A 23,180-nucleotide genomic window follows, 5' to 3' on the forward strand; every position below is an offset into this window, starting at 1 on the left:
AGTCAGTGCTGCCTGGCATTTTGTCCTCCTAGAAAGAGAAGAGAAATCCCTTTGAACCCGAGAGCTGGTGCTATCACAACAGGCTCCACCAGAAACCCAGCTAACCTGCTGGTCTCTCAATCATTTATCAGAAACCAGGTGGCCACCATCTCAAAACCAGAGCACCAATATGGCGTAATTCCTCTATAATTACTTGGTAATGTGAAGTCACCCACTGTTGGTCACAGCAGCACCTCTGGTGTTGAATGAGAATGACACATGGCCTAGCAGAGGACAGACCCGGGTGGAGGCAGGCATGATGTGTCTGATGGCAGAGGCACCTATCAGTACAACTAAGCAGTCACAGGACAGGGCATCACGTGCATTTCTACCCAACAGTCAACTGGATTTTTCTTCTAAACTGCTCTTGGTTCATGATACTAGAGTGGCAAGATCATATATACTGGATTATACAAGAAATCAAGACTCACAAGAGTGGCCTGGAGTTTTGTCTTTGACCTTTTAAACAAACGCACATATTAACAAACAGTCAACATCTAAATAGACTTTTATTTTTTCTTTTACTTACTTGGACAGAAAAGAAAATTCATTAGCTTCCATTAGAGTCTCCCTAAGTGTTGGAAATGCATTAAACTCAGAAATAGTGGACCTTGTAGAAAAGCATCACAAATTAAAAATAGATTTCTCCATGTGGTAAAAGTTCTTTCAATCCAATTAAAGGACACGGCAAAGGTGTTTTGAAACACAATTTAAAATTTGGCCTACAATCCGTGGCATCGAATTAAAACCGCAGGGCGAGGTGACATCGTGAACTGGGTACAGATACGGTGTGATCTGGAGCATGCTGCCAGCAACACTTGTGATTAACCGGTGACAAGGAAGAACATCCCAAAGCCTGAGTCGAGTAGGTTTGCACTTGTAAAAATAAGGGGGCGACGTTAACCGGGTTGAAGGGAGATCACGTAACTTCAGAAATTACTCGTTTCTTATCGGTGGGGACAGCCAGACCAGCCGACCACCCTAGCGGAGGTCTCCCAGGGAGACGTGTGAACCTTGGTTCAGAGAAGGCCCAGGTGTTCTGAGAAGTAAGTAGAGCCCTTGCTGCCAGCTGCTCATCACGGAGGCCTTTCAGGCTTGTGGTGAGCAGACCCCAGGCCCTGGGAGTCACACGCAGCCAAGCTGTACAGGTGGGTCTGCCAATGCCCACCACACCATCACGAGGCGGGCAGTGAGGCTGGCCAGCACTGCCCAGTGACCACATGAGAGACAGTGGTCACCCACAGAGACAATCTGTTGTCTCAGCCATGCTGTGTATTTTCCAAGACAAGTAATTCTGCCGGTGACGGCGTCTGTGCAAAGCTCAGGCCCCCAGGCCCCCATGGTTTGATGGACACAAAGTACCCTTTCTGGCCCAGGTTCAGGCCAGGCCCGTGATCATGCAAGGAGCCACGACAGGGCGGGGTGAGAGGGTGAGGACAGAAGAGGGACATTGCCTTTTACAGAAGATCTTGAGCAACAGTAAGAAAATAACCTGAAGATATATCTAAAAATAAAAAACAGCGTCACACTTCACTGCCATTCTGTCACCGTCCTTCTCCCCATACACCAGCCACTCCGGGACAGGCAGGAGTGCCTCGTGCACACACCAGAGTGGCCCCACTCCCCATGCCAACACTGCCTTTCAGCGATGCCAGCCTGTGTTTTTTCTGCTACGAGCCCCGTTCTGAGCTGCCCACTTGAGGCAAACACTGGCAAACCCTCTGGGTTCCTACACATCCCCAAACAATCCCAGCTGGCTCCCTTCCCATGGCCTTCAGACACTGCGTGACCTGAACCACGTCGTGGACATCTTTCATCTTCACCAGCTCATTCCATCCCTGGCGCCCATGATGGCAGCAGCCCTCCCAGGTCCCCTGTGCTGAACAGGCTCCCCATGGCCTCCACGGGGATTGTGAGGGTGCCCTGCCCTGCGCTGGTGGCACGGAAGGTCTGGCTCAGGGCCACACCTGCAAGGTGCTCACTCTAAGGTGGTGGCCACTCTCCGGAGGGAAGCCGTGCTCTTCTCTGTGTGGAAACCGGATGGCGCCACCCTCTGACCAGGTCCGTGCTGGCCCCTCCAGAGGCCCTGAGCACCCTGCCTGGACTGCGGCCACACACAGGGTGTCTCCGGGTCTCTGGCCGGCAGGTCAGACGTCAGGCTCCCCCGTCCCTCCCTGGACCTGGTCCTTACCTAGCCTGGGCCACGCCCAGGACATCAGAGGCTTGGAGAGGTATCCTCCAGGCCCAGCAGCTCTTGCACGAGTCTCTCACCGAACTGGGCCCGGCTGTACCTCTTCACGTGATAGGCGTCTGACATCTTGTACAGAATGTAGGCATTATTGACCGCTATGCTGACGGCAAACCAGAACACCTGCTGCCAGGTCTTGTTCGGTTTATGAGAAATGAAATACCTAAGAGGACAGAAGGGTAAAAAGGGCTGACTCAGATGGTGCCCAGGCACCCCGTGCAGGAGAGATTCCCAAAGGCCTCGTTGGGCTCAACAGGGTGCTGTCGGGAGCATGGGGGTGGGAATCAGGCTGGGGAGGGGGGAACAAGGAGGGGGGAGGGCAGCTCTCACTGAGGCTCAGGCACGTGAACTTTGCTTAAGATGAAAACAGTCCCTAGGAAGGGATCAGGTGTGAGGAGGCGGGCACCGCAGGGGCCACTGAAACCAGGAGTCAGGCCTGTGTGGTGCGGCTGGAGCTCGGGAGGACGCAGGGCTGCGGGGCTTCCCTGTGTGGCACGTCCTGAGCCTGTGTGGTGTGGCTGGAGCTCGGGAGGACACAGGGCTGCAGGGCTTCCCTGCACAAGTGCTGAGTGTCCCGAGCCCCTCCTGCTGCGACCACCCGCAGCTCCTCACTCTTCTCTTCACCACCCCTCCTTCCCCCAGACGGAGGACAGCTGTCACCTCAGGAGAGCCTTCTCTGCTGGAGAGCCCCGCCTCAGGACCCGCCCCTGTGCCGCTGTCCTCTGCATGCACGTGTGTCTCTGCACCCCAAATGCCGGGTACTGGAGGGTCGGCAACCTCAGCACCACTGAAGTGCCCAGCCAGGGCAGCCTGCGATGTCTGCTCCATCACACAGGCTGCCCTGTGAGCACCGCCCAGGCCAGTGAGCTGCCAGGCAGGCCAGGGCTCCAGGAAGACAGTGCAGTGACTCTGAGGGAGTGGGGCGCCCTCTACACCTGGGTTTTTCCAGGAGGCCCAGGTTCCTGCACTGCCCTCCCCACCAAGCAGCCTGGGAGACATCAATGACCCTCAAGCAGGGCTGAGAAAATGCCCACCGCCCTCTGGGTTAGTCTCGCCCTGTTTTAGATTGTGAGGTTCAGGCCCAGTAGTTAACAGGCCAAGGTTCAACAGCTCCCGATGTGGGCATGGGAGCTGCCTGGAGACAGCACTGGGGCATGAACACGTACACACACATGCGTGTGGTGCACACCATGTGTGCACTCATGATGATACCATGCCTGAGCACACTCACACTCACACGTGAAATGACTAAGTAACCATGGCTCAGCCCAGTGACATGAGGGCCCGCGCCCCGTCTGCGGAGGGGACGCAGGGCAGGGCCTCAGGGACAATAGCGGGCGGGGTCGGCCCGATGGCGGACGTGGAAGAAGGGGAACAGACAGGGCCACAGTGCAGGCGGCCAGGCGGTGGGAGGCGGGGGTGGCCGCGTGGCTGGGCCCTGGGAGGACGCCAGGCTGAGGGCTCAGGATTTCCTCTCTCAGGGTCTTCATCTGTCAACCCTGATAAGGGCAGCCCCCCGCTCTCGGCGGTGAGGCCCCCGCGACGCTCACCGGCGCCGGCTCACTTACTTGCTGTACTTGTCGTCGTACTTGCAGATGTAGCTGAGGTGGGCGGCGAAGGCCTCCACGGCCAGGGGGCAGGGGATCTCCCCGCTCCTCCTCTTGATGATCACTCCTGCAGAGACAGGCGGGACATCCCCTCTGAGCCTCCCCTGCAGACCCCCATTCAGATCACGTTCTTCTCCATCCTGCCTGCTTGTCAAAACAGACAGCAGGGGAGAAGATGGGAAAAAACCACTATCAACAACATCACTGAAGCTTCAGGGGAGCTGAGGAAAACAAGGTCAGGTGAGCAAAGAACATGGAGCCACAGCACAGACCAGGGCAGGGCCCGCGGCAGATAATGGCGCAAAGGCGAGTGTGAGTGGAGTAGGGCTCAGCACCCGATGGGGCCCTGAGAGCAGAGAGGAGGCCAGGACTCACCGGCCCCCTCTTCCCTTCCCCAGGCTCCCACTCCTTCCGCCAGGTCTGAGAGCGGTGCGAGAAGGTGGCCACCTCCTGGCCCCCTGTCAGGGGGCCAGGGGACCAGTCCACCTGCTCTGCTCAAGGCAGGGTTCAGAAGAACCAGGAGCCACCTGACCCCAGGCTCCTCCATGCCTCCCGTGGACAGAACCCTTTACCCTTCACTGATCCTCAAATGCACTCTCTCACATGCCTTCAAACACCGTATAACTGAGTCCCAGGGCCATGACCAAAGTCATGGCAAGAGTGAAACATCCCACCGACCAGGAGTGAGAAGCAGAGAGAGATCAGTCAGCCCTCTCCAGCCTGCTGCCCAACAACCTGTCTTCTGAGACTCGCCCTGACTGGGGGGTGCCATCCACTGCACCCTCAGAGGTGATGTGTGGGCTGGAAGGACGGTCAAGTGTGGTGGGGGCTACACAGCATTTCCTCTGAGCAGCCTCCTCTGCAGCAGCACCATGTGGTGGAGAAGACTGCCACTGTTTCCAGGGATTAGTTCACAGGGCTGTGAAATGTTAGCGCTGCTTAAATACATGTGAGTAGTGAAAGTCGCTCAGTCGTGTCCGACTCTTTGCGACGCCATGGACTATACAGTCCATTGAATTCTCCAGGCCAGAATAATGGAGTGGGTAGCCTTCCCTTCTCCAGTAGTTGAAGTAAAAATGGCTCGTCACCCCCTTCCTACTGAGGGACGGGCGGGAGACAAGAGTCACACAGGTCCATCTGCTGAGACTCAGCCCTAAACCAGAATAGTTTTTTTTTTTGTCTCCCATCCCTGCTCCCCAAATACTGACTTTCTGCACTGACGAAGTGTCTGGAGATCTTATGAGAGGCTGAGAAGCTCGCTCTGGAGGTGTGGGGGACGCTGGGGCAGCACCCAGGCAACACGCTTTCTAAAGCCTCAAGAGCTCAAAGGACCACGGTGCCCGTCCAGGGCCTTCCCCCAGTCAGAGGCTCCTGGGGCCCAGATCTTGAGAGAGGCTCTCTCCACAGAGACACTCTACTGTCAGATGCCGCGGCCACACGCAGGGCCTCCAAGGCTGGGCTCTCCACCTCCACGGAGGGCGGTCTCTCTACAGTACCCTTCCTGCAGGGACCTGCCCTGGGCCTGTGCTCACCACCCAACCCCAAACACAAGTGAGCAAACACCCGGAGGCTTCCCATCGCTGGCTCTATTTTAATTTGCCTGACTTTCAACTACAGCCTCCTCTGGGGCTAAAGAGGCCCCTTAGGGCTTCCCAGATCCATGTGGGTATGAGCAGGTCAGGCCGTCTGATAAAATCCCCTCCCTTCTCTCTTCCCAAAGGCAGGGGAAGCCTCGCTGTGAGGCAGCAGGGTCCCAGCAGGTTGGGCCCACTCTCCAGGGATGAGGGCCTGGTGCTGGCCGGGGCCCTGCGGTCCCTACCGGCTGCCCTCAGCACCGGCAGGGTGGTAGTTCCAGGGCTGCTCACCCAGGTGTGAGAGGCCTGCTCCTCTCCTCTCGGGGGAAGAAGGTTCCTCCCTATTCCTTCACACTTTTGAACTTAAATGAGAATTACAGCTGGAAAGAGGAGACTGGCTTCAAAATCCAGGTTTCTGTCAGTCTCTTTGAGCATTTCTCCAAGGTTATTACCAGTCCAGCCTCCTCCCTGGTGATACCTTAGATTTCAGATACTACTCAAGATGCAAAGGGTGAGACTGCAGCCCTATTAATATCCTTTTCTGAGGACTGAAAAACTTTAGACATTGGAAATATTGACAAGAGGTTATGTGATATTTATTGTCTCTGCTGACGTCATAACCAGGGATTATGTGTTCTCTCTGGGAGCACCCTTATATGTCTGTGGCTGGGTGTGACCCTCTGCACATCTATATTCTAAGAGTTAACCTCTGTGACACTGTAGGTTCACGTGGGCCTATGACAGAACTACCTGTCTTCCTGTTGCAGGGGTCTGTCTCTCCACCTCCTCCAGGTTTTTTTCTGGCTGGGCTGACATCCTTTCTGCCCTTCTCTAAGTCTGAGTGAATGAGTCAAGACCTGACACACAGACCCGATGTCTGATATGCAGACATTCCACACCCACACGAGCCTCATGGACTCCGAACTCTATGAGCAAAGAGGGAGATGGAAGACTCAAAAAGGATTTGGTTCTTCATGGGGATGACCCTGGGTAAATGACAGCATGTAACTTAAAGAGCCTGTGTACCCTCACACTGAAGACTGAGTGCTGAAGAATTGATGCTTTTGAACTATAATGTTGGAGAAGACTCTTGAGGGTCCCTTGGATTGCAAGGAGATCCAACCAGTCCATCCTAAAGGAGATCAATCCTGAATATTCACTGGAAGGACTGATGCTGAAGCTCCAATACTTTGGCCACCTGATACAAAGAGCCAAATCATTAGAAAAGACTCTGATGCTGGGAAAGGCTGAAAGCAGGAGGAGAAGGGGATGACAGAGGACGAGAGGGTTGGATGGCATGACTGACTCAATGGACTTGAGTTTGAGCAAGTTCAGGGAGATGGTGAAGGACAGGGAAGTCTGGCATGCTGCAGTCCATGGGGATGCAATGAATTGGACACAATTGAGTAACTGAACAACGACAGGGCTCACACTTTCTGAAAGAGGGCTCATTCTCCCTTAGAATCTGGAGTAAAGAATAATAAATCAATCCCTAAAATGTTCAGTATGAAAAGGCAAAAAGATGTGACACTGAAAGATGAACTGCCCAGGTTGGTAGGTGGCCAGTATGCTACTGGAGAAGAGCAGAAAAATAGTTCCAGAAGGAAAGAAGAGGCTGAGCCACAGTGGAAATAATGCCCAGTTGTGGATATGTCTGACGATGACAGTAAAGTCTGATGCTGTAAAGAACAATATTGCATAGGAACCTGGAATGTTAGGTCCATGAAAAAAGGTAAATTGGAAGTGGTCAAACTGGAGATGGCAAGAGTGAACATCCACATTTTAGGAATCAGAACCAAAATGGACCCAAATGGGTGAATTTAATTCAGAGGACCATTATATCTACTACTGTGGGCAAGAATCCCTTAGAAGAAATGGAGTAGCCATCATAGGCAACAGAGTCTGAAATGCAGTACTTGGGGACAATCTCAAAAGTGACAGAATGACCTCTGTTCGTTTTCAAGGCAAATCATTCAGTATCACAGTAATCCAGGTCTATGTTCCAACCATTAACGCTGAAAAGCTGAACAGTTCTATGAAGACATACAAGAATTTCTAGAACTAACACCAAAAAAAGATGTCCTTTTCATCATAGGGGACTGGAATGCAAAAGTAGGAAGTCAAGAGACACCTTGAGTAACAGGCAAGTTTGGCCTTGGAGTACAAAATGAAGCAGGGCAAAGGCTAACAGAGTTTTGCCAAGAGAACACACTGGTCATAGCAAACACCCTCTTCCAACAACACAAGAGAAGACTCTACACGTGGACATCACCAGATGGTCAATACCAAAATCAAATTGATTATATTCTTTGTAGCCAAAGATGGAGAAGCTCTATATAGTCAGCAAAAATAAGACCGGAAGCTGATTGTGGCTCAGATCATGAACTCCTTATTGCCAAATTCAGACTTAAATTGAAGAAAGTAGGGAAAACCACTAGACCATTCAGGTATGACCTAAATCAAATCCCTTATGATTATATAGTAGAAGTGACAAATAGATTCAAGGGATTAGATCTGATAGACAGAGCGGCTGAAGAACTATGGATGGAAGTTGGTGACATCATACAGGGGGCAGGAATCAAGATCATCCTGAAGAAAAAGAAATGCAAAAAGGCAAAATGGCTGTCTAAGGTGACCTTGCAAATAGCTGTGAAAAGAAGAGAAGCGAAAAGCAAAGGAGAAAAGGAAAGATATACCCATTTGAATGCAGAGTTCCAAAGAATAGCAAGGAGAGAGAAGAAAGCCTTCCTCAGTGATCAATGCAAAATAAAGGTAAACAATAGAATGGGAAAGACTAGAGATCTCTTCAAGAAAATTAGAGATACCAAGGGAACATTTCATGCAAAGATGGGCACAATACAGGACACAAATGGTATGGCTCTAACAGATGCAAAAGATATTAAGAAGAGGTGGCAAGAAAACACAGAAGAACTACACAAAAAAGATCATAATGACCCAGATAACCATGATGGTGTGATCACTAACCTGGAGCCAGACATTCTGGAGTGTGAAGTCAAGTGGGCCTTAGGAAGCATCACTATGAACAAAGCTAGTGGAGGTGATGGAATTCCAGTGGAGCTATTTCAAATCGTAAAAGATGATGCTGTGGAAGTCCTGCACTCAATATGTTAGCACATTTGGAAAACTCAGCAGTGGTCACAGGACTGGAAAAGGTCAGTTTTCATTCCAATCCCAAAGAAAAATAATCCCAAAGGATGCTCAAACTACTGCACAATTGCACTCATTTCACACGGCAGCAAAGTACTGCTCAAAGTTCTTCAAGCTAGGCTTCAACAGTACATGAACCGAGAACTTCCAGATGTTTAAGTTGGTAGAGGAACAAGAGATCAAACTGCCAACATCTGCTGGATCATAGAAAAAGCAAGAGAATTAAAAAAAAAAATCTACTTCTGCTTCACTGACTATGCTAAAGGCTTTGATTGTGTGGATCACAACAAACTGGAAAATTCTTCATGAGATGGGAATACCAGACCACCTTACCTGCCTCCTGTGAAACCTGTATGCAGGTCAAGAAGCAACAGTTAGAATGGGACATGTACAACAGACTGGTTCCAAATCAAGAAAGGAGTACGTCAAGGCTGTATATTGTCACCCTGCTTATTTAACTTATATACAGAGTACATCATGCAAAATGCCGGGCTGGATGAAGCACAAGCTGGAGTCAAGATTGCCAGGAGAAATGTCAATAACCTCAGATTCCCTGGTGGCTCAGGTGGTGAAGCGTCTGCCTACAATATGGGAGACTTGGGTTCAATTGCTGGGTTGGGAAGGTCCTCTGCAGAAGGAAATAGCCACCTACTCCAGTACTCTTGCTTGGAAAATTCCATGGATGGAGGAGCCTGGTAGGCTACAGTCCATGGGGTGGCAAAGAGATGGACATGACTTACTGACTTCACTCTCTTCTTTCACTTCAGATATGCAGATGACACCACCCTTCTGGCAGAAAGCGAAAAGGAACAAAAGAGCCTCCTGATGAAGGTGAAAGAGGAGAGTGAAAAAGCTGACTTAACATTCAAAACTCAACATTCAAAAAAAAGATCATGGCATCTGGTCCCATCACTTCATCACAAATAGATGGGGAAACAATGGAAACAGTGACAGAGTTTATCTTTTAGGGCTCCAAAATCACTGCAGATAGTGACTGCAGCCATGAAACTAAAAGACGCTTGCTCCCTGGAAGAAAAGCTATGACTAACCTAGACAGCGTATTAAAAAGCAGAGACATCACTTTGCTGACAAAGGTCAAAGCTATGGTTTTTCCAGTAGTCATGTATGGATGTGGGAGCTGGACTACAAACAAGGCTGAGCTCTCAAGAATTGGTGCTTTTGAACTGAGGTGTTGGAGAAGACTCTTGAGAGTCCCTTGACTGCATGGAGATCCAATCAGTCCATCCTAAAGGAAATCAACCCTGAATATTCATTGGAAGGACTGATGCTGAAGCTGAAACTCCAATACTTTGGACACTTGATACAAAAAGCTGACTCACTGGAAAAGACCTTGATGTTGGGAAAGACTGAAGGCAGGAGGAGAAGGTGATGACAGAGGATGAGATGGTTGGATGGTAACACTGACTCAATGGACTTGAGTTTGAGCAAGCTCAGGGAGATGATGAAGGACAGAGAAGCCTGGCATGCTGCAGTCCATGGGATCACAAAGGTTAAAACTCGACTGAGTGACTAAACAACAAACTGTTCATAAGTAGTTACATGTTTTCTGAAATGGGAAATTCTGCTCATCTTTTAGAAGAGCATATATGTTCATAATAGAAGACAGTATAAAGCTGGCAAGCAATCTTTAGAACATAGGAGACTCTGTCATCTGGGTGATATTTAAAATAAGTAGGGAAAAAATAATTATTTGATCAATGGTTCGGGAACAGAGGTGGGGCTGCTTGGTCAACCAATCTTTGCCACTTATCAAAAAAAAATAGTAGCACCTTGACTGATGCCACATACCAAAATAAATTCCAAGTGCAAAGAGCACAAAATCACATTATAAAACAACCAGGTGAACTATTTACTTACCTGGCCTTGGGCCAGAGCAGGGGTTTTTTAAGCATGAGAACAAATAACATGATTAACAGCAGTGCATGCCTGCTAAGTCTGATTCTGTGCGACCCTATGGACTGTAGCCCACCAGGCTCCTCTGTCCATGGGATTTTCCTGGCAAAAACTGGAGTGGCTTGCCATATCCTCCTCCATGGGTCTTCCCAGCTCAGGGACCGAACCCCAGTCCCTTGGGTCTCCCATATTGGTAAGCAGGTTCTTCACAACAAGTGCCACCTCGGAAGCCCCTCCACAGCTGTGCCGATGTGGAAATGAAAACCCTTTGAATGTTAAAAATACTGACCATAAATAAAAGCAAAAGGAAAACAAATGCATAAAAATACCTGCTATGGGCACAAAATCTTTCATAAAGTGTCAAGTTCCTAAGACAAGTACTTCTAATGAAAAATTTAAAAGAACATGACAAAATCATTGAAAATCAGCTAATAAACACATGAAGAGATGTTCAACCTCACCAACGGTCATGGCAATTTATAGTTAAAATTTTATAGCATTTTCAGCCATCTTATTGACAAATTGAGAAAAGAAAATAAATACAGTGTTGGCATAGCAGGAGAAATCTCAGTCTCTTGTAACCACTGCAGTGGTAATAAGTACAGCCTTTTGGCACAGCATCCGAGTCTTAAAACCATTCAGACCCTTCGGCACAACCGTTTAACTTTTAGATTTATCCTGAGGAAGCGATCAAAGATGTACCTGAAGATTCATCTATAAAAATCTTCACTATATCACTCTTCCTATTGTGAAAAAAACGATCATTAATAGGGAGCAAGATAAAGAATTATGACACAATCTAAGGATGAAATACTAGGTAGTTTTAAAAAAATCATGTTTTTGAAGCACAGCAGAAGGACAATCACACCAGAACTATCTCCATTAAGCAGCAAGGCCCTTGGACAGAACCAGGAAAAGGACTCCAAGTGGGGAGCATGCCGACATCAGAGCTTCTACTCTGTGAGCCCCTCGGCCATACCCAGGGTCTCCTCTCTCCCAGATGGGCTCACAGTGTCCACAGGCCCTAACGGGGCGGGGAGGGCTCAGGGGCTTGGAGGTGGGGGTCGGTCTGCGGCCAGGTTGTAGACACACACCTCGAGATTTTTAAGGGTGTCTAGGATTTGGAACTTCATGATTAGTAACAGAGAGCACACTTTAGAAAAGGAAAGAATCACTGAACTGAACACGAATACTCGTTTCCGCTTATTTAAAAACCAACCCTCCCAATTTTATTGTCTTTGCCCCTTAACAGCCTCCTGCCTCCTTCCCTTGGTCTAATTAAAGGGCTCTACTCTTTGAGACTTAGGGTTTCGACCCCACTGCAGGCTTTTCCCTAACGTTCCCAGACGCAGTCTTTTCTCTGCCACCTCACTGCACCAGTTCAGACATGGGCAATCTCCTGCTTTGGGACATTGCTTCAGAGGCCATCACTTAAAATAATTTGGTGGGAAGCAACTCCAACACCTTAGACCCACACCTTCCAAGATACTTCCAGGAGATGCCTTCCAAGAGATCCTCTGGTCCCGCCCTGAGACCCAAGCCGAAAGACAGCAGAAGTCCAGGGCAATCCAGCCTTCAGCTGACAAGGGCAGTTCCAAAACTCTCCTCTACGTGCCCTTGATATAGAACCTGATGGGTCGGCTTTTGCCACCCCCACCCCCACACCCCTGAGTTGGGTAACAACACCCATGTGCCTTGATTGTAACCTGCACTGAAATGTTACACGAGGTGTGTGTGGAGGTGAGGGATGGGGATAAGTGAACGAGAGATGCTAAATACCACACACACGACATATATACACACATACCACACACATGCATACACGTATAGCAATACACACACTACACACACACCCCTGAGTTCCTTGGCAGTGTTCCTTTAATAGTAAAGACTGCCGTGCTAAGTTGCTTCAGTTGTGCCCGAATCTGTATGGACTGTAGCCCACCAGGCTCCTCTGTCCATGGGATTCTCCAGGCAAGAATACTGGAGTGGGTTGCCATTCCCTTCTCCAGGGGATCTTTCTGACCCACCGATCCAACTGGCGTCTCTTAACGCCTCAGGTTAAGGCGTCTCTTAACCTGCATTAGCAGGCAGGTTCTTCACCACTAGCACCACCTGGGAAGCCCAATAGTAAAGACAAAGATGTCTTAACGTAAAGGAACCCAAGGGACGTTTCAAGTACACTCCAAGTGAAAGGCACTCAGCTATGTCTGACTCTTTGCAACCCCGTGGCCTGCTCCTCTGTTCACAAAATTCTCCAGGCCAGAATACTGGAGTGCGTAGCTGCTCCCTTCTCCAGGGGATTTTCCGAACCCAAGTCTCCTGCAATGCAGGTGGATTCTCTGAGCCACCAGGGAAGTTGTAAGTACTTTTGTAAAGGGTCCCTTTGTCATTGCAATTTCCTTTTCTGCTGTTTAATAATGTTTGAGCTGTGGGTTCCCTTAAATACAAACATTGAAAGATAAGAATGGTTGACTTTTGTCCTCCTCCCATGAGATTAGATTTTTCAAAGAATCCTAAATGATGAAGCAATTATGTAAATGTTGTTCAACAGAGCCAATTATCACACTATGTATGACCTAGGGACCTACGGGGGAACTGCTCAGGTCATCTGCAAAGGCCAGCCTCATGGCTTCTCCTGATGTAACAAGTCCCCAGGCGCTGACAGCCTGTGGGCACAGGAGGGACAGCCTCCATGTAAGAGGCAGCAGGCATCACCCACTCCACGGCCTAGAGCTAAAGAGGGGCAGGGGTCAAGCCCAGCCTCCAGAGCCCCACCTGGGGCCCCCAGTATGCCCACCTTGCTGCACGGGCGAGTAGGCATTGGTCAGGAAGCGGAAGTGCCCCTTGTTGTACCAGCAGATCAGGGACATGCTCCCCTTCATCCGGATGCTGTGCTGGCCCCGGGCAGGTGGTGTGGCTGGGCTGCTTAGCATGGAGGGCGGCAGGCCGGTGCAGTCACTCTTCCTGGAGCTGAGCAGGCCACAACAGTAGATCCCTGCGGGTAAAGGGACCGCACAGCCTCAGGGCGGCTCCCCTGCTTCCCCAGGAGAGATGGGAAATTTTGGAGTTTTCATCCCAGATGTGCTGCCTCCCCCACACTTCTGTATGTATCTAAGATCACACAGAAGATCTAACACAAGCAGAGCATCGGCAGTAAGACAGCAGTTCTCACGGCCAGAGGGCTTGCGACCTGCCAGTACAGGGCTGAACCTGTGGACCCATTCTCCCATCTGCTTCTAGAACTTCTGAGCTCACATGATGCACATGAACTCAGGCTCTTAGTTGGGCAGGCGGAGACAGGCATCATTAAACCCAAACCAGCTATGTACCCTACCCCTCTCACCAAGACTCGCCATCTGCAGGGCACTTCAGGAAGCTCTGCCTATGTGCAGCCAAGTGAAAGGCAGAGGGAGGAGTCATCACATGACATGTGCTTTGTGGGGGTGGTGAGTGGCGGAGTTTTCTGGGGGAAGAGCTTGAGCAGGGCCTCTGAACCCTAGAATGTTGCCTGCAGCAGGAGCCCTGCAAGCAGAGACCAACCGAAATAAGGAGGCTTCTCCAAATTCTTCCAGGACTCGAGGTCTTTCCTGGTCCTCATTGCTCATGGCCCCGCCTTGGGAGCCATGGGGAAGCCCACTTCTCCCCATGCCCAGAGGAGACGTGAAGGGGCATTCTGACTAGAGACAGGGGAATCGTCTCCCCAATGTCATGGGCATGAATTTCTGGTCACCTTCTGTGGTGGAAGGACTCTGATGATCTCCTGTCCTTCCGCCACCTCAGTCAGACCCTTGGGGGGCACACCCAGTCTTGCTGCCCAAAAGAAGAGGGCTCCCCACAGCTCCCACCAACGGGATCCAAATACCCAGACTGCGAGATTTACAAACAAGAATCTGTCTTCAAAACAAGAAGAGAATTTAGATGAATGAGGATAACGTTTAAAATTGCCCACCAGGCTTGATGAACACAACCACCCAAAGAGCAGCTGCATTTTTCTAACAGAAGAAGAGAATCTAGCAGTGCACAAGTTTAGTTGTGAAAATAGCAATTCTCATGTGAATACTGTTACAAAGCGGTCTCCATGCGCCCAGGAGCTCAGCCAGGCTCTCGGCTATGACTTCAACCCTGGCTGCCTGTCAGAATTTCCTGGGGTCACCAGACCAGAGAACGCAGAGTCCCTGCCCATGGAGGCAGCCATCCATGGGCAACGTGGAGACCACCTCCTCGCACGTCAGGCATTGCAGGGGAAGCCCAGGAGGTCATATGCGAGGGTTCACAGCCTCAGATGCTTCTAACAGGTAACAAAATCTTTGCTTTTGGAAAAACTCAAATTCCATGTCTAATTATTTTTTTCCACTAAAAGATTCTCCTCCATCCTCTAGTTCCCTGAGCGGGGAGAATCCTCTTCTTCCCAGAACACAGGCCAGCGGCCCAGGTCTCGGGGAAGCCTTTGGTGCCCCAACTCTGTACCTACCATTCCCGCCAGGCCCACGCTATGAGAGCGTCCTAACAATACCATGTGACCCTCGGTCCAGGTGACGAGGTGGTATGAGGTGGCCTCGGGCCTGCAGGGCCCACGGAAACCGTTAGCACAGTTCTGGGAACCCTGGGGGTTCCACGCCATGCCCGTGACACTCACACTGGGAGCCGAGCAGCCAGTGGACACGGCAGCCCTAGTGCTCACCACATGCTCTTACATGGGGACACTCGGCGCTGCGTTCGTGAGCGTTGGGGCCAATTTTCTCCAACTTGACCTCCACGGCCCTGCTTCACAAAGTCTGATCTGTCCACACTGAATTCTCTCAACAATTAAACCCTGAGCCCTGCTGGAACCAGCGTAGTGAGGTACAGCCCAGGTTGGCAGAAGGAAAGCACCCAGGGGCTGCCTCATCACAGTCGCTGAGGCTGCAGGTTGGCAGCTGTGGGCTCCCCATTACTTGAGAGGGTTTGGTTTTAAGGCCAGACTTCAGATCTGTTGCTAAGCAACAGGTCTGCAATTTCAGTCTCTGGAGGAGCTGAGTGGGGGTGTTCTAGGTTTTTCTGAGTGGACGGAATATAAATCCCAAATGCAGGACCAAGTGAAGACAGATGCAGCCTGCCATGGGGCTCCCCGACTCAGCCAGGATCTGCTTCTATAGCCCCAGTTCTTCCAGAGCCATGGAAGGCTTGCTCAATTTTTCAACAAATGAACCAGGCATTTTAGCACTGAGGGGAGCTAACACCTTTCTGAGGCCCACTGTGCAGCTGCCTGTATTAATCCACACAATTCTCTGTCCAACTGGAAGGGGTGACATTACAGTTTGCAGAATGCAGAATTCAGACTCCCTAAGAGCCTTAGGAGAAGCTGTGCCTTGATGCTGTGGATTTAATATTTGTGCCCCACTCCCAATTCCTACGTCGAAAACCTAATGCCTGATGTGAGGTGATGGTATCTGGAAGTGGGCCTTCAGGAGGCGATTGGGTCAGGAGGGTAGAGCCCTCATGGATAGGATTGGTGCCCTTATAAAAGAGGTCCCACAGAGTTCCCTCACCCCTTTCCCCACGTGAGGACACAGGGAGAAGTCTGCAGCCTCATCTAGCCATGCTGGCACCCCGTCCTGGACGTCCAGCCTCTGCAATTGTGAGCAATAAATCCCTGTTGTCTATGAGTCACTCACTCTGTAGCACTTTGTTACAGCAGCCCATAAAACGCTAGCAAAACTCCTTGGATGGCCTGGTCTCATCACAAAGGACATGAAGAGGAGCACCCAGAAAACCTGTACCGACCTGTCCCCTAGACCACGAGCTTGAGACAGGTTTCCATCCACATCTCCTGGGCCCAGCAGGGCGGGCAGGCAGCAGGCCCTCAGGCTCAGGCCTCCTCGTCAGGCATTCTGGGGGCCATGCTGCTCACAACACACCCGTACCCCCAGCCCCATCTCCGCACTTCTCCAGGGGGAGGGTCCTCATTCAACCCGGTCCCCACTTGACAAACCTTGCTTTTCAAACTCTTCAAAGAGGGTCAGGCTGGTGATGCTGGGCCCGGTGAAGATGATGTAGTTCTTCCCGGCTGCGTTCCGGCACAGGCTCCTGGCCACCATGCTGTGCAGCTGGGGCTTGTTCTTCAGTGCATCCAGCCCATCAGGGCCACTGCCTTCCTTCAAGTGGACATAAATCTGCATCAGAAACACACAGGGGTCAGTGAGCTCACAGCAGGACCAGGCTGGGGTCCAATCATTCAGGAAGCACAGGCTTTTGCCACCAGGCCAGGAATGTGGGAAAGTAACCCCCTTTCAGGCCATCTGTTCCACAGCCCCCACTGGCCCCGTCATCTCTGTGATCCACAGAGACTGCTCACTTCCTGGCTGCCCTGCAGCCCAGTGCCTCAGCCCAAGACTGCAGTTCAGACCTGCCAGAGTAGAGAAGGAAAAAGGTCAAATAGTTACAAGTAATGCATCTGGCCGCTGAGATCAAATGCAAACACATTCGCCTGTTCTGAAGCACAGAAGTCATGTTCACAGTAAACAGAAATAAAGGCTACTTCCCCTGTAAGAACGGATCTGTGTACTTTCTGTTTGCATACAGCTTTTTCATTTACAAAGCATGTCCACAGTTACCATAACCACTAGGTGGGCAGAAGGGGCAGCATTCACTTCATACTGCAGAGGGAGAGACGGGATTTAAAACCCATGTGACACCCCAGGACCAGCGAAGAGGATGTGCTGGAATTCAGTTCAGTTCAGTTCAGTAGCTCAGTCATGTCTGACTCTTTGCAACCTCATGAACTGCAGCATGCCAGGCCTCCCTGTCCAACACCAACTCCCGGAGTCTACCCAAACCCATGTCCATTGTGTCGGTGATGCCATCCAACCATCTCATCCTCTGTCATCCCCTTCTCCTCCTGCCTCAATCTTTCCCAGCATCAGGGTCTTTTCAAATGAGTCAGCCCTTCACATCAGGTGGCCAAAGTATTGGAGTTTCAGCTTCAAAATCAGTCCCTCCAGTGAACACCCAGGACTGATCTCCTTTAGGATAGACTGGTTGGATCTCCTTGCAGTCCAAGGGACTCTCCAGAGTCTTCTCCAACACCACAGTTCAAAAGCATCAATTCTTCGGAGCTCAGCTTTCTTTATAGTCCAACTCTCATGCCCATATGTGACTACTAGAAAAACCATAGCCTTGACTAGACAGACCTTTGCTGGCAAACTAATGTCTCTGCATTTTAATACGCTGTCTAGGTTGGTCACAACTTTCCATCCAAGGAGTAAGCGTCTTTTAATTTCATGGCAGCAATCACCATCTGCAGTGATTTTGGAGCCCCCCAAAATAAAGTCAGCCACTGTTTCCACTGTTTCCCCATCTATCTGCCATGAAGTGATAGGACCAGATGCCATGATTTTAGTTTTCAAATGTTGAGCTTTAAGCCTACTTTTTCACTCTCCTCTTTCACTTTCATCAAGAGGCTCTTTAGTTCTTCATTTTCTGCCATAAGGGTGGTGTCATCTGCATATCTGAGGTTATTGATATTTAGCCCAGCATCTTGATTCCAGCTTGTGCTTCCTCCAGTCCAGCATTTCTCATGATGTACTCTGCATATAAATTAAATAAGCAGGGTGACAATATACAGCTTTGACGTACTCCTTTTCTGATTTGGAGCCAGACTGTTGTCCCATGTCCAGTTCTAACTGTTGCTTCCTGACCTGCATACAAATTTCTCAAGAGGCAGGTCAGGTGGTCTGGTATTCCTGTCTCTTTCAGAATTTTCCACAGTTTATTGTGATCCACACAGTCAAAGGCTTTGGCATAGTCAATAAAGCAGAAATAGATGTTTTTCTGGAACTCTCTTCCTTTTTCCATGATCCAGTGGATGTTGGCAATTTGATCTCTGGTTCCTCTGCCTTTTCTAAAACCAGCTTGAACATCTGGAAGTTCACGGTTCACGTATTGCTGAAGCCTGGATTGGAGAATTTTGAGCATTACTTTACTAGTGTGTGAGATGAGTGCAATTGTGCAGTAGTTTGAGCATTCTTTGGCATTGCCTTTCTTTGGAACTGGAATGAAAACTGACATTTTCCAGTCTGGTGACCACTGCTGAGTTTTCCAAATTTGATGACATATTGACTGCAGCACTTTCACAGCATCATCTTTCAGGATTTGAAATAGCTCAACTGGAATTCCATCACCTCCACTAGCTTTGTTCGTAGTGATGCTTCCTAAGGCCCACTTAATTTCATATTCCAGGACGTCCGGCTCTAGGTGAGTGTGAGTGATCACATCTTCGTGATTATCTGGGTCCTGAAGATCTTTTTTGTACAGTTCTTTTGTGTATTCTTGCCACCTCTCTTAATATCTTCTGCTTCTGTTAGGTCCATACCATTTCTGTTCTTTATTGAGCCCATCTTTGCATGAAATGTTCCCTTGGTAGCTCTAATTTTCTTGAAGAGATCTCTAGTCTTTCCCTTTCTATTGTTTCCTCTATTTCTTTGCATTGATTGCTGAGGAAGGCTTTCTTATCTCTCCTTGCTATTCTTTGGAACTCTGCATTCAAATGGGTATATCTTTCCTTTTCTCCCTTGCTTTTCGCTTCTCCTCTTTTCACAGGTATTTGTAAGGCCTCCCCAGACAGCCATTTTACTTTTTTGCGTTTCTTTTTCTTGGGGATGGTCTTGCTACTTGTCTCCTGCACAATGTCACGAACCTCCATCCATAGTTCATCAGGCACTCTGTCTATCAGATCTAGTCCCTTAAGTCTATTTCTCACTTCCACTGTAAAGTCATAAGGGATTTGATTTAGGTCATACCCGAATGGTCTAGTGGTTTTCCCTACTTTCTTCAATTTAAGTCTGAACTTGGCAATAAGGAGTTCATGATCTGAGCCACAGTCCACTCCCAGTCTTGTTTTTGCTGACTGTATAGAGCTTTTCCATCTTTGGCTGCAAATTACTACACAATAATTACTGCTGGAATTACTACACAATAATTTTAAACCATGTCCCATGACCATCTTCTGAAGACATCATCTGAGATATAGATGCAGGGAAGTGGGACGGGAGTTAAGAAGTGAGTGGTCCTCCCTACAGTTGACTGAACCATGAAGAATCACCACATGGGTATGAACTACTGTCCCCCTTTCTGAGTGCTCATGGTGCTCACCGTGCCTGTCACACAGCCCAGGGACCACAGCCAGCAGCTGGCGGGCAGGGAGCCTCACTCTGACTACCCTCTGAGGCACAGAACTGCTGAACGCAGGCCTGGCCATGCAGACTGAGAACAGCCGAGATGGGGCACAGGGAGGACTGCTAGGTCCCTGGTGCTGCCCTTGGCCAAGTGACCACAGATGATCTCTTGCAAAATACAGCATCTGAAGTTCCTGACGTAAAGGAAGAGCAGGTGGTATGGGTCTGACTTTAAAAGCAGCTCATCCTTGAGGAATCATCAGGGAGTACTCGGCTTCCCCTCAGCCTTGGGGGTTCATGTTGCAGGACTTAACACTTCATTTTGGGGTGTTTATGCCTTTCCCACCTAGATTCCCAGAAGGAACCTCTGACAGACAGTAAGATGCTGAGGTGAAGAAGCTGGTCATCTCTGCCAAGCATCATGTGTGGCTGTGGCTAAGCAAGGACATTTCCTCAGAACCTGTCTTCTCTCCTTCAGCAAAGTCCAATCCTGCAGCCACCGCCATAGTTTTCTGCACCAGTTATGACTCACAGGATATCCTGACACAACCACGCTGGGCACTCTGTTCCCAAACCCACCTCAGTTCAGTCACTCAGTCGTGTCCGACCCTTTGCGACCCCATGGACTGCAGCACACCAGGCCTCCCTGTCCATCACCAACTCCCGGAGCCTACCCAAACTCATGTCCATTGAGTCCGTAATGCCATCCAACCATCTCATCCTACGTCATCCCCTTCTCCTCCCACCTTCAATCTTTCTCAGCATCAGGGTCTTTTCAAAGGAGTCAGCTCTTTGCATCAGTTGGCCAAAGCACTGGAGTTTCAGCTTCAGCATCACTCCTTCCAATGAATATTCAGGACTACTTTCTTTTAGGATGGACTGGCTGGATCTCCTTGCTGTCGAAGAGACTCTCAAGAGTCTTCTCCAGCACCACAGTTCAAAAGCATCAATTCTTCAGCACTCAGCTTTCTTTATAGTCCAACTCTCACACCCATACATGACTACTGGAAAAACCATAGCTTTGACTTTGTTGGCAAAGTAACGTCTCTGCTTTTTAATATGCTGTCTAGGTTGGTCATAACTTTTCTTCCAAAGAGCAAGCACCTTTTAATTTCATGGCTGCAGTCACCGTCTACAGTGATTCTGGAGCCCCCCAAAAATAAAGTCTGTCACTATTTCCATTGTTTTCTCATCTACTTGCCATGAAGTGATGAAACCAGATGCCATGATCTTAGTTTTCTGAATGCTGAGTTTTAAGCCACTTTTTCATTCTGCTCTTTCAAATTTATCAAGAGGCTCTTTAGTTCTCTTTCTGCCATAAGGGTGGTGTCATCTGCATATCTGAGGTTTTTGATATTTCTCCCAGCAATCTTGATTCCAGCTTGTGATTCATCCAGCTCAGCATTTCTCATGATGTACTCTGCATACAGGTTAAAAAAAACAGGGTGACAATATATAGCCTTGATGTACTCATTTCCCTATTTGGAACCAGTGTGTTGTTCCATGTCCAGTTCTAACTGTTGCTTCCTGACCTGCATATAGGTTTCTCAAGAGGCAGGTCAGGTGGTCTGGTATTCCCATCTCTTTAAGAATTTTCCACAGTTTGTTGTGATCCACACAGTCAAAGGCTTTGGCATAGTCAATAAAGCAGAAATAGATGTTTTTCTGGAACTCTCTTGCTTTTTCGATGATCCAGCGGATGTTGGCAATTTGATTTCTGGTTCCTCTGCTTTTGTAAATCCAGCTTGAGCATCTGGAAGTTCACAGTTCACATACTGTTGAAGCCTGGCTTGGAGAATTTTGAGCATCACTTTGACAGCATGTGAGATAAATGCAACTGTGTGGTAGTTTGAGCATTCTACCTCAGGACAGTAGTTTTGTCCCACATGTCCCCTGAAAGGAAACCTTCCATCCACACACACCCGGGATTCTCAGCAGGGTATGGAAGGTGCAGTGCTGGAATCCCTCAGGCCCAACCCTGATGACACCCCACCTGGTTTCCAAAGTTCCCTGGAGAGATGGGGCAGGCCCTGGCACACTCAGCCTGAGGCAGGCAACATTTCACAGGATTGAATGCAAAATCCTGTAACCAAGCTAAAAAAATTAACTGCATCTAGTACGGGATGCAAGAACTACGACTCAGCAAGAATATTAAAACAAGCAAAATACTAAACACTTGGAGATGGATGACTGCAGGCCTCAAATACCGTGACGGGCCTAAGCGAACGTGTCTTGACTCCCATTAAAAACCAAGTTGGTGACCATCTCATTCTTCCCTGGTCACATCACGGTCGGTTCTCTGGGATGCCACACTTTCCAAGGTGTAAAGAGAAGGGTGGTGGTTGGCGTATTAGTTTTCTAGGGCTGCCATAACAAAGAGCCACCGGGAGGAGCCCAGAGGACTCCAAGAGCTCCTCTTTGGCTGCAGAGCTGTGTTTCGGAATGGTGATTACAATCTTTCTAGGGCAGAACCAAGATGAATATAAACAAACAGGTGGAAAACAGATCTGCTTGAATCAGAGCCCTTACTAACACTCAGAGCTATTCAAGCACTGAATGGGTGGCCTCAGACATGCTCCAGGACAAGCCAGCAGCTGCTTGGAAGGTCTGAACTTCTCATGCAGGAGGTGTATGTCATTGCCAAAGGATGGTTCAGAACCACACAGATGCCAAGTTCAGAGGCCCCAATAAAGTAGACATAAGACATCACCCCTCCTCATGAACCCACAACCCTTGATTCATGAGAGGATGCCTGGAGTGGGCAGGGCTAAATGTGGCCACCAGGGCGACCAACACCAGCAGAATAAACTTACCCTGCTTAAGTCCTAACAGCAAAGGGAACATTGCTTCTCTCCTGAAGCTAATGATAACCTGGAAAGAATCACATCTTTCTCACCAGCAGCTTTCCCAGCTGAGGTACTGGGTGAGCCAGAGCCTTACAAACTTGTCTCCAGAAATAAAGTCTGTTTTGGAAGGCAGGTTATCCAGGTTCTCAGATGTGAGATACTTACCTGCCAACGTCAGCCTCTGATTTCCAGACCAGACTTAGCCGCAGAGACTAGTGTCCTCCCTTCCACCCCAACACTCTCTCTGCCCTCTTTGGAAGTGTGGATGTCCTCAGGGTTGGGGCTGGGAAAGGGTTGGCGTGCAGAGGCTGTTGGCACACAGAGGCCCCAGGCCCTGTGGAGACAATGCTGGGAAGTGAACTGAGTGTCTGGCCAGGGAACAGCGGATCCCGCCAGCCCGAGGGGCTGGCCACTTCTGCTCATCACACGCACCAAGGCATGTCAGCGAGGAACTGAAGGTAAGGAGGATGTCCTCACTCAGACTCGCTCATCAGGGCAGAAGAGGGCCCTTGCCAGTACTCAGAGCTGCGTGATGTCACTGAGGTTGGGTCACAAACTACCGCTCTGCTTCTTGTGCCATAGGCACAGCAACACATGGCACTGCCAGGGCAAACGCCACCATCCCGCAA

The 23,180-nt window shown here is 49.6% G+C and overlaps 1 protein-coding gene across 3 annotated transcripts in view; it reads right to left on the reverse strand.

Moving 5' to 3' along the window:
- Positions 1 to 529: 529 nt before the first annotated feature.
- Positions 530 to 23,180, reverse strand: part of PGBD5 (piggyBac transposable element derived 5) — a 97,691-nt gene continuing 75,040 nt past the window's right edge. Inside the window, exons 4-8 of one of the 3 annotated variants that reach the window (XM_070782174.1) lie at positions 16,525 to 16,705; positions 13,351 to 13,548; positions 3,856 to 3,961; positions 2,231 to 2,450; positions 530 to 915 (exon numbers count right to left, since the gene is read on the reverse strand). In XM_070782174.1, coding sequence (XP_070638275.1) covers positions 2,255 to 2,450; positions 3,856 to 3,961; positions 13,351 to 13,548; positions 16,525 to 16,705 — 681 coding nt within the window. In that variant the 3' untranslated portion in view covers positions 530 to 915; positions 2,231 to 2,254. Of the gene's footprint in view, positions 2,451 to 3,855; positions 3,962 to 13,350; positions 13,549 to 16,524; positions 16,706 to 23,180 lie in introns of all 3 variants that reach the window. The other 2 variants (XM_070782172.1, XM_070782171.1) reach the window with 2 other exon arrangements.

This window comes from Bos indicus, chromosome 28 (genome assembly GCF_029378745.1).
Source record: "Bos indicus isolate NIAB-ARS_2022 breed Sahiwal x Tharparkar chromosome 28, NIAB-ARS_B.indTharparkar_mat_pri_1.0, whole genome shotgun sequence".
Classification (NCBI taxonomy): Eukaryota; Metazoa; Chordata; class Mammalia; order Artiodactyla; family Bovidae; genus Bos; species Bos indicus.